This window comes from Stomoxys calcitrans, chromosome 4, assembly GCF_963082655.1.
Source record: "Stomoxys calcitrans chromosome 4, idStoCalc2.1, whole genome shotgun sequence".
NCBI classification, from domain to species: Eukaryota; Metazoa; Arthropoda; class Insecta; order Diptera; family Muscidae; genus Stomoxys; species Stomoxys calcitrans.
Window position 1 is genome coordinate 21,506,162 of NC_081555.1, and position 12,122 is coordinate 21,518,283.

The window sequence follows — 12,122 nt, forward strand, 5'->3', positions numbered from 1 at the left end:
CCGCAGACCTTTCATATAAATTCCATATTGTCTCTGTTTAAGCGACATTCATTTTAAAAGCAATATGAGTAATACACATTATCCTGGGGCTGAATTACCGCATACGTGATAGAGTGAGCTTGCGTATCGATTTAAATTTCATCTCGTATTCAATGAGTGTTATACCAATGGCATATAAATTTTTATGTCCAAGTTTTTATAAATAATAATCGATTTAAACATTTGCGTTTTTAAATTTCAAAAATTCCCGTTCAATAAAGAGATACATAATTCACAATAGAGAGATTACGATCGATTTTACTCGTTCACGCAGTAATTCGGCCTCAGCTGTTTATAGTATCATGAAATGTTCTATTGTGAATTGTTTCTGGCTTTCATATATATGAAGAAGAATAAGCATATTAAACGGCTAAGGTTTTTATAAAGACTTAATGGAATTTTATAAAATTTATTTATTAGAGAAAATCTTTTCCAAAGGTGCTCAGAATAAAAATAAAAAATAATTTTAAAAAAGGAAAAGTTGCTAAATTATGGAAAGAAATCCCAATGAATTAATAAGAAGAAGAAACACCACAAACTTGTTTTTACTTCTAGCTTATTGGTGTGTGTGCGTGCATGTAATGCTGTGTTATGGTTTAAGCAGATAGGAGAGAGATGAAAAATTAGACTAGTGATTGTGAGAGAGAGATAAAAGTTGTGTAATAGATAAATTATGCTGATTCTGTAAAAAGCATTCTTTCAGTTATGCAGAGTCTGTTTACGTACTTTCTTAGTAAGTGATGACAGTTGGAGTGGGGGTGTTGGGGAGTTGAGTTTTTCGGTTTTATGTGAAGTTGAAATTTTGATATCCACTATTTTCAAAATTTAGTTTTGTAAACATATACGGCCGTATTCACAAAACTTAATGAAGCCTTAAAATAAGTTTATTTGATAGTTCTCTAAAGGAAATTTCTCAAATAAACCTATTTCAAATCTGCATTAAATTTTGTGAATATCGGTGATAATGTCTTCAGAACTTCGATTCTGCATGTATGTTTGCAAAATACCACCGCATATCCCAAATAATTTGGGATACGCGATTTTGCATAAAAATCCGGACTCCAAGACCTACTTGACAGTGTTTTACAAGGTTGCTAGTCAGTTGCTTTGGATTCGGATAAAGAATATGACATTTGTGAGAGTATGAGATAAAGAATGCTGAGTCTGTTACTATACTCTCCCAGGAGGCCACCGTAGAGCAGAGGTTAGCATGTCCGCCTATGAAGCTGAATGCCTGGATTCGAATTCTGGCGAGAACATCAGAAAAAAACTATAGGCGGTTCGCTCACATAAACAAATGTTACAATACATATCTTTAAAGATGATGAGTTGACACTTATTCGCTTAAACTTTGTTATTATAGATCAATTCATTTGCTTATGTAATAGTAAAAATGTCTATGTAATAGTAAGATAAACATCCCCACATTAACAACTCTCAGTAATTCTGAAGAACGATGTGAAGATAAATACTATAAATATTATGCTTAGTTTTTCTAGATCAATTCATTTGTATAAGTTATAGAAAATTGTTAAGAAAATCTTTGCACACATAAGATATTCTAAAAAATCTTGAAAGGACATCTGTGGATTTTCTGCATCAATTCTTTGCCGATGTTTATATTTAAAATTTCGATTGAATATAAGAATTGATTCTTTATATTGTAATGGTAAACTATTTACTAAATAAACCTACCAATTGATGCCATACAAACTTTATTTTCCATCAAACACTGTTGCGTTTTCTATTAGAATACATTTAGTTTCTTATTGTGTGCATGCTTTATAATTTTCTTTCATCTAATTGAAGTATCCATTGGCAATTGATGACGACCTAAGACAATAAAGCCTATTTACATTGATTTGTGAGATTCTCAATACTTTCCTGAGAAAGTTGATAAAGAAAATATTTTAAACCTACTATCTTAAGCTCTTGTTGTCAAGATAAAGAAAAGTAACTGAACAAAACGAATACAATAAAAAATATAATAAAATATATTATCAAAAGATAATAAATTGCAGGAATTAGGAAAGTGACATGATGATTATCTGACACATTTGATAAAGAAATCTATTTTTAAGAGGTAAGCTTAAACAAAATGAGAGCGGAAAAGTTGTTTTATTTCATGGAAGCAGAAAAATTCTAAAAATAATAAACAGCAATAAAATAAAAAAAAATATATAGAACAAAAAATATATTGTATTATTAAAAAAAGTCTAACAAGATAATCAAGAATAGAAAAATACTAAGAATCATAAACAAAAAATAAACAGCAAAAAAACAAAAAAAAAAATAAAAATTTTCAAAATATAAAAAAATTAATAAACAACAATAATTAAAAAAGGAATACATAGGTTAGGTTAAAACATGAAAAAAGATTTAAACAAAATTATAATAATTTATGGTTTTACGTAATAAAAAACACCAAAATTATCTAAAATCAATGATCATAAACCAAAAAACAAAATATTAAAAAAGACAAGATAATCAAGAATAAAAAAAAAACAAAGAAATATAATTCAATACAAAAATAAAAATGATACAAAATAAAAAAAAAAAATAAAGCAATTTAAAAATTTCGGACCATAACTGAGAACTGATTCGGACCATAAGAAGAAAAAAATATATACATTTTTTGTTAAGTTTATATATTTTTATTATTAACTTTTTGTTTTCTTTATTTTTGTACATATCTTTTTTACTTTTTCTTAAGTATTTATTTTTTTCGTTATTTTATATAAAACTTATTTTTTTTTTATTTTTTTTTTTATTTTTTTACTTTTTTTTTAATTTATATTTTTTTTTATTTATTTTAAGACTTCTTTTTGCTTATGTTTTTAAACTTAAATACAAAAAAAAAAATAAAAAAAAATATTGATAAACAAATTGAGAAGAGGGATAGATAATCATGAATAGAAAAATACTAAGAATCATTAACAAAAAAAAAAATTAAATATAAAAAAATTAAAAGAATAATAAAAGTGAAAAAAATAAAAAAAACATTGACCTTGTAGCTAATGTTACATTTTTCTATGCTATTAAGCTTACATTAACTATAGAGTTTATTACATAAATAAATAAAAACAAAAAAAACCTTAAACAAACATTTGTTTTTAATTAATAAAAAACACCCAAAATTGCCTACAAAATATATAATTAATATTTTTTCCCTTAATTTTCCTTAAAATTACTTTTTATTATCAATAACTCACCTTAGCGATTTGTTCTAAATTCGTTTTAAGTATATTCTGAGCTTCTTCAGTGCTTTTCACTTGCAATTGTTTTTGGAAACGTAATGCTTCGGCAAAGATATCATCATCATTGGCGGATTGCTATAACAAGTCACGAAAAAGGTTCATTAAGCAAAACGATTAACAAAAAGATTTTGTTCTATTCCCCTTTTGCCCTTCCAACTTACCCATTTAAATTCTATAGGAGATCGATAAACATTCGTCTTCGCTTCTATATCTAATATCCGATACAATAGGAATATGGTGAATACAGCCAGCAATACGGTGAGCATGGCGCCCAAGTATACCACATGGATTTCAGTGGGAAATTTCAGATTGACCAACAGTTTGTTGCTTAGTGTTCTAAATTTATTTAAGATTTGATAAGCTTTTGTATGTGGCAATGCCATAACGGTGGTGGGCGACGATGAGGTCGACGGTGTTGGTGTTGAAGTGGCCGAGGTGGTGGTGGAAGCATTGCCCGCAATGAATGTGAGATTGGTGGCGCCCTCAAGGCTGGGACAGCCTATGGCTGTTGCCGGCCCATTTATGGAGGACACAATGACATGGCCAATGCCACCGCCGCCGGCGACTGTTGCATGACCACTAACGGCCCCACTACCGCCATTGGCATAATGGGCTGTTGCTGCTGCAGATGCTAACCCTGGCACCGGTGGAGCTGAAGCTCTTGAGAAAGCTGCATTATTGTTTGCTGTTTTGGCATTTAACGGAATGTCGGAGTGCCTCTGTTTATGGGCTGCTGAGCTATCGGCAATACTTAAACTTGAATTAGCTACGGAACGTCTTAATATCGTCTGACTATTATCATGCGTTGAATTGGCATTGTCTGTGGCCTGAGCGGGACTTTCGTTGCCGCTTATGGAACAGCTGCTATCATCCTCAACTGAGTATTCTTCGGAGATTTCAATGCTCGCCGGATCTTTGACCAACGTTTCAAGGGCATCCAGGGGAGGGCAGACACTGCACATCAGACGAAAGGCAGCCTCGCGACTAATGAAACTGCCAAAGACATGGCGTTCGTCGGCGGTGGCCACACCCACAGCATTTGGTATGATTTTTGCGGTTTTTTCTTTGGAAATTTTCGTAACCGACGATGTGGGTATAACAACCTAGGAAAAAAACAACCAAATGGGGAAAAACGAAAATGTTTAAAATTGATAAAAATTTTTGTTTTTAATTTTAAAGCAAAACAAAGCTATCAACATTAAAATGAAGCCAAACATTTCAATTTCTTTGTGAATATGTGGAAAATAAGAAAAAGCTCACCTTAGTAACATAACCAAAAACATTGGAATAAAATGCAAAATGTTGATCTGTTATATACAGATGTCCTTGCAGTAATATATCACTGACTAAAGCACAGGAAAAATCTAAAATTACAAAAAAACAACACAAATCACCATAAGAAAAATTGCAAAGGCAATAAAAGCTTTCTTGGTGGTATGAAAAGGGGGGAAGAACCAAGCTTTTTGGGAACACTTTTTTTCTTTGTTTGAACCAAACTTACAGTTAATTAACTTCTCATCTTGCGACACCTGAGAGAAATGCCTTTGGAACTTTTTTACCCGAGACGATGAAACCTCTTTGCGTTTCTTTTCTTTTTCCGGTGGTGTGATATTTTGGCCCGAACTTGAACCAGAGGCGATTGCGGCAGAGGTAGTGGCAGCAGCAACAGCAGCACCGGCGGCTGTATTAGCCGCCGGTGATTGCTCATGCTTGGCCGTGCTGCTGCTGTTGCTACTCGCACTACGACGCGAAGGACTTATGCTGCGCAGGCTGGTCGAGGATGGTACCGATTGCAGGGGGGCCAACGATGTGGTGCTATGTTTGAGAGATCTGAAAGAGACAAAAAAAATAATTTTTAAATAAATTAAAAAAATTCGGAAAAAAAAACATTTGAAAAAATTTAAATTTAAAGATTTGTATTAAATTAAAATTTTAAGATTTTTTTCAATTGGTGCATAGTTTCTAACCACAATAGCCTCGTCGTAAGCAGAGGAGGTCACACTTCAACATTCATTCCTACGTGGAAGCTGTAAAGGACTATTGGTATGGACTATATACCAAAACTGTAATGACCGCTCATCTCCTTGAGATGCCGCCTTACTGATTGTCTAGACTTTGGTTGTTTTTAAACGTTTTTTTTATTATTAAACCTTCAACCATAGGGTGGGGGTATACTAATTTCGTCATTCTGTTTGTAACACCTCGAAATATGCGTCTAAGACCCCATAAAGTATATATATTCTTGATCGTCACGGCATTTAAAATCGATCTAGCCATGTTCGTCCGTCTGTCTGTCAAAAGCACGATAACTTTCGAAGGAGTAAAGCTAGGCGATTGAAATTTTGCACAAATATATCTTATTAATGTAGGTCGGTTGGGATTGTAAATGGCCCAAATCGGCCCATGCTCTGATAGCTTCTTTAGCATCTGGAGAGCGCAATTCTCATTCGATTTGGCTGAAATTTTGCATTAACTTGTTTGTTTTTACTTCCAACAACTGTGCCAAATATGGTTCAAATCGATCCATTACCTGATAAAGCTGCCATATAAACCGATCTGGGATCTTGACTTCTTAAGCCTTTCTTTTTTTTTATTTTATTTTTTATGTTTATTTATTTATTTATTTTTTTATTTTATTTATTTTATTTTTATTTTTAATCTTTTTCTTTTTTCGACATTATCCAGTTTTTATGATATCAGTGTGTTATGACAGCCTGAATGGTTTTTTTTTGTTGTTTCTCTCTTCATTACTTTGTTTTTAATTGCCATTGATTGCTTTATAATGGATTTTTGTTTAATTGTGCCGCAATATCATCGTCATCGTCATCATCATCATCATCTCAATCGTCATTTTGTTGTATCGTGACAACAACTGCCTGAGATCTAAAATAATATACAGTTGTTCTGTAATTATTGCTTGGCTTGCTAGCTGACATGATAATTTTTGATAAATTGTAGGCAAAATATTCAAATACGAGTATTTTCCATATTTTCCTTGCTTTGGCCTTAAAATAAAGTTTTTTATTTGCTAACTTGCCGTTACAACAATTAAAAGTGTTATTGGGAATTTATTTCGCAAAATTTGTTATTGGCAAAAATCCCCTTTGGATATTCTAATGAGCTTCCCATAGTGACGCAAATAAAAGCATTAATTGGCCTGTATGAGGTGTTAACGGATATGACTGGCCATAAAAATCATACTTGGCAGTTGAATGGATAGATACGATATTTGGAATGAGGCAATTTTCAACGATTAATCTGTTTTATGGATACTTAAAGGAATGTGATAGATAGCCAGAGAGAAGTTTGTTTTTAGTTGAGGTTTAAGAAATTTCGGTGGGATAGTTAAGTATCCTATCTTTATTTTAGTTTTATATCTAATATTAATTTTATTTTACCGTTTTTTAAGTTATTCCCATTTTATTTGTTTAAGTCGTTTAATTTTTTTTATTTTGAAATATTATTTGATGTTAGTCATTCTAAAATATTTGATTTTTTAATTTTCCTTATTTTGTTTTTCGTTTTTATTTTATTTTTTTTGTTCAGCTTATTTTATCTTTCTAGCTTTTATTGTTTCTTATTTTTTTTTTTATTTTGTTTTTCATAATTTTAAACTATTTTTATATTCTTTTTTTTCAATATTATTTTTTAATTTTTTTGTTACTTTATTTCGCTTTCTTTAATTATTATTATTATTTTGAAAACTTCTTTTTTTATATTATTTTATTTTTACCTTTAATTTTATCATACACCCAGAGAAAAGTTGATACCAAATGTGCTTATTCAGTACCATATGGAATTGATAGCAAAGCAACACCGTATGGTACAAAAACAATACCGGTGGTAAGGATGAAACATAAAATGATTGATACCGTTTGGTACTAGCCTTATTAACGAAATAATACCAGTTCGTATTAGTTTTAATTCCAATCTGTTATTGGATAAGCATCAAACCGTTATTGATTTTAGTACCAAACTGTTATTGATTATTTCACCCCCTAATGAGCCAAAAAAAAAACTTTGAAAATAATTTGAATCTAATTTTATTTCGATTATTTTTGTTAATAATTAAAAAAAGTCATGTTACAACGTGACCAACATCAATTCTTTGTATTCAGCAATTGGTTTCATATCCATGGATTCCCAGAAGTGGTTATCATACGAATATACCAACACAGCATCGTTTTCCACACAATGAGCTTTCGTGTAATCGATGAAGAATGTTCTTAGAATTTGTACAATTTCGATTTTTACCGCTTTCGTTTATTTGAACTGGTTTTTATTTATTTCTTTAACAAATATTCAATAATGGCGGCAACATTTTAAGTACAAAACTCAAAAACACTTCTGACGCGATGACAAGAATATAAATGTGACGCATTCAATTCTTAATAGCCTCCTTTGTCTGGTATTGAATTGATACCAAATGATACTAAAAATCTTTGCAATGACGCGAACAAAATAATACCAGGCGGTTCGGGCAAAGTACCGTCATTTTTATATCATTGCATGGGAATAGACCTCAAATATTTATATAAGTTTCGCATTCTGCTTCCAAATACTTTTCGTTTGACTCCAAATTTTGCCGATCTTCTGCGCTCATTCTAAAATTTCTGACACCAAGTTTCGAGGTGTCTCCCACAACTTGATCTTTCCATCGGGCTTTTGGTCTTCCCGGTTTGCGTGTACCACCGTGTTTGTCTTCAAAAGACTTCTTTGCTGGAGCTTCTTCATCCATTCTGACAACATGACCTAGCCAACGCAGCCGTTGTATTTTGATGCGTGTAACTATGCTATCGTCGTCATACAGCTCATACAGCTCGTGGTTCTTACGTCCCCTATATTTTCCGTTAACGCAAACTGGTCCATATATTTTACGAAGAATCTTTCTCTGAAATACTCCAAGCACTGCCTCATCTGCTTTCACAAGTACCCATGCTTCAGAACCATATAACAGCACGGGTAGTATCAGTGTCTTGTAAAGTGTAATCTTCGTTCATCGAGAGGAAGAGGACTTAATCCAAAGTAGCATCAGTTTACCAGTATTATTCTTCGCTTTATCTCAAAACTGGTGTCATTCGTTTCGGTTACGGCGGTGCCGAGGTAGATAAAGTTAGTGACTATCTCAAAGTTGTGGTTCCCAACCTTGTCCATTTTCTTTATCTGCTCGGTTGTGCAAGGCTTTTTGGGAGTTGAAACCATCCATTTCGTCATATCTCCATTTACTGCCAGACCCATTTTCACTGACTCTCTTTCGATTCTTTCAAAGGTTCCAGTTACTACCTCCGGTGACCGACCTATGATATCGATATCGTCGGCATAGGCGAGAAGCATGTGCTCTCTTGTGATTAGTGTGCCATATCTATTCACATCTGCATCTCGTATAATCTTCTCCAGCAGGATATTAAAGAGATCACACTATAGGATGTCTCCTTGTCTGAAACCTCGTTTGGTATTAAATGGTTCCGAGAGATTCTTTCTTATTCTTACTGAGGAACGCGTATCAGCAAGTGTCATCCTGCAGAGTCTTATTAATTTTGCAGGGATACCAAACTCAGACATGCCTTGAAATACCTTTGAACGTAAAGGAGTATCGAAGGCGGCTTTGTAGTCAACAAAGAGATGGTAGGTGTTAATTTGTCCTTCTCGGGTCTTTTCCAGGATTTGGAGCAGTGTGAATATCTGGTCTAGGGTGGATTTACCTGGTCTAAAGCCGCATTGATCTCATTGACCAATTATCTCATTGACTTTAGGTTTCAATCTTTCACATAGTACGCTCGAGAGTATCTTGTATGCGATGGGGAGGAGACTTATTCCTCTGTAGTTGGCACATTCCGTCTTGTCTCCTTTCTTGTGTACGGGACATAGTATGCTGAGGTTCCAATCATCGGGTATGCGTTCTTCTGGCCAGATTGCGCAGATAAGCTGATGCATACGCCTTATCAGCGTGTCGCCTCCGGTCTTAAATAGTTCAGCGGGTAACCCGTCGGCTCCTGCTGCCTTATTGTTCTTTAGTCGGGTTTCTGGTACTTGGACCTCATTCTGACTAGGAGGTAAACATTCTATACCATCATCAGGGATTGGTTCTGCGGTATCCTCTTCGACGCCAACATCGAACACTAGCAGTTGGGTAAAATGTTCTTTCCATATCATCAGCATGTTGTCTGTGTCAGTTACCAGATTTCCTTCTTTGTCTCTGCAGGACGATGTGCCTGCACCAAAGCCATCGGTTTGGTGTTTAATTCTTTGGTAGAATCTCCGGACTTCATTCTGACTCTTGTACATCTCAATTCGCTCGCACTCACGTCTTTCCATTTCCTTTTTCTTTCTGCGGAATAGACGTTTCTTCTCTCTCCTCTCTCCTTTTTTCTTAATTTTGTTATTTTATTTTTCATTTATTTTTTTTTATTATGTCTTTTTGTTGTTTGTTGCTCCTTTTCGTTAAACCAAATGATTTTTACCACAATTTATGACGTATGCATTTTTTTGTGACTTTTTTTTATGGCTACCCAATGCAAATCGCACACGTTCACTTATTATTAAAATACACGCGTCTCCGTAATTATCTTTACGCCTGCCCAAAATTTCTTTTCATTTAACAGATAACTAATGATAATAATGTGAAAATATAAAAATAAACGAAAAAATAAAATTGTGAATGAATATTTTGTATGTTGTGTTTATCATAAACAAATAATTTGAAATGTTCTTTGTTTTTATAGTATCAACAAATAAAAGTGTCTCTTTGTTAATTTTGGCGTCACTCGGTCTTAGGGTTGAGAAACGAAACGGGGGGAGAACAAAACCCGGAGGAGGGAAAATGCGAATATGAAGGTGGATTTTGGTTTTTTTAGGTTTTTGGAATTAAATACCAAGTGGCAAATGTTTGCCAAATCCCCCTCTTAAATCAGATGTCATGCGTCATAGATTGGCAAATATAAAACACCTACGAGTGGATAAACATACTCGTGAGCCATATATTAATGACGAAAGCAAAAAATGGTAATATTTTGATTTAGATTACAATGAAAAAAGACAAATGAAACATATGTTAGAAATGATAGAATTTAATTAAACCATTAGAGAAAAATGGGGAAAAAACACTTTAATTAAGTTAAGCTTTTCTAGAAAAATCCTAAAAATGTAAACATTGGGAGAATATTTTGTAAAAATTGTATTTGTTTGGTATTTTTTAGAAAATTTCTGGCAACAACCCATTTCTATAGAAAATTATAAAATAAAAAATAAAGTGAATTTAATGTAAAATAAGAAATAAAATAACATTAAATAAAATAATAAAATAAAACAAATATGAAAATAAAAGTTGACAACATTTAATGTCCTTAGAAAACGTTTTTAATATGTAATTTCTTTAAAAAAATTTGACTAACAAAATGCAAACAAATGCAAAATAATCTTTATAGAATTTTTTTTTTAATTTTTTACTTGTATTGAGAGCTTTGTTTAGCTTCACAACAACCTTGTTATGGCATATATCAACATTGTTTTCCATTTCCCTTTTTTATTGTTTTAATAGTTAGTCCATAATTGTTTCTTCAGTACTCTAAACATTGTTTTTCCTATCTTTAATATTTCACCTGAAGACAATTGTAATTGTCCTAAGTAATACTGCCATATGTTTTCTATAGCGAGTCGTAATTTATTTCCCTTATTTTTTTTTATCACACAAAGAGTTATAACGTCAGTTCAAATCGGCGTCTAGAACATTTGTTTTGTTCCTTTGCAATTTTTTTTCAAATTATCTTATCAATGATATTTTTATGGGAGTAACACAAAAGTTTTACAACATTTGTAAATTATATTAAGTAATTAGTAAAAACAAAGAGTAAAAATAGTTTCCATAAAAACAAGGAGTTGATTACAGCGAGAAGAAACTTGAATAATAAAAACAAAAATCAGTAAAAACACTAACAGTTCAACCAGGCCATCACTTGGGATGTTTAAATAACCATATTTCATTAAAATCCGCTGAAAAATCCTCCACTCATAAACAATAGAAGCTATATTCAAATATGGTTCAACTAGGTTCGGACCTCAAGGGTTAATAAACTGCCTTATATGAATTAAAGAACAAAATTGGGAAGAACGGTTTATAGGGCAGTAATATCCAAAGATGACCATATCCATATCATATTGGGGAGGTAAAGAGTGATTTGTTAAGAGCTTGATAACTTTTTTTTAAAAAAAAACGCATAAAATTTGCAAAATCTCATCGGTTCTTTATTTGAAACGTTAGATTGGTCCATGACATTTACTTTTTGAAGATAATTTCATTTAAATGTTGACCGCGGCTGCGTCTTAGGTGGTCCATTCGGAAAGTCCAATTTTGGGCAACTTTTTCGAGCATTTCGGCCGGAATAGCCCGAATTTCTTCGGAAATGTTGTCTTCCAAAGCTGGAATAGTTGCTGGCTTATTTCTGTAGACTTTAGACTTGACGTAGCCCCACAAAAAATAGTCTAAAGGCGTCAAATCGCATGATCTTGGTGGCCAACTTACCGGTCCATTTCTTGAGATGAATTGTTCTCCGAAGTTTTCCCTCAAAATGGCCATAGAATCGCGAGCTGTGTGGCATGTAGCGCCATCTTGTTGAAACCACATGTCAACCAAGTTCAGTTCTTCCATTTTTGGCAACAAAAAGTTTGTTAGCATCGAACGATAGCGATCGCCATTCACCGTAACGTTGCGTCCAACAGCATCTTTGAAAAAATACGGTCCAATGATTCCACCAGCGTACAAACCACACCAAACAGTGCATTTTTCGGGATGCATGGGCAGTTCTTGAACGGCTTCTGGTTGCTCTTCAC

General features: G+C 33.0%; 1 protein-coding gene across 6 annotated transcripts in view; it reads right to left on the reverse strand.

The window, feature by feature from the left end:
* The window catches only part of LOC106085140 (uncharacterized), a 194,788-nt gene that overhangs the window by 6,535 nt on the left and 176,131 nt on the right, over positions 1-12,122 (reverse strand). For all 6 annotated transcript variants that reach the window (XM_059368331.1, XM_059368330.1, XM_013249203.2 and 3 more), the window contains 4 exons: positions 4,798-5,126; positions 4,557-4,660; positions 3,458-4,399; positions 3,252-3,371 (listed from right to left, as the gene is read on the reverse strand). In XM_059368331.1, the coding sequence (XP_059224314.1) occupies positions 3,252-3,371; positions 3,458-4,399; positions 4,557-4,660; positions 4,798-5,126 (1,495 nt within the window). The remainder of the gene's footprint in view (positions 1-3,251; positions 3,372-3,457; positions 4,400-4,556; positions 4,661-4,797; positions 5,127-12,122) is intronic.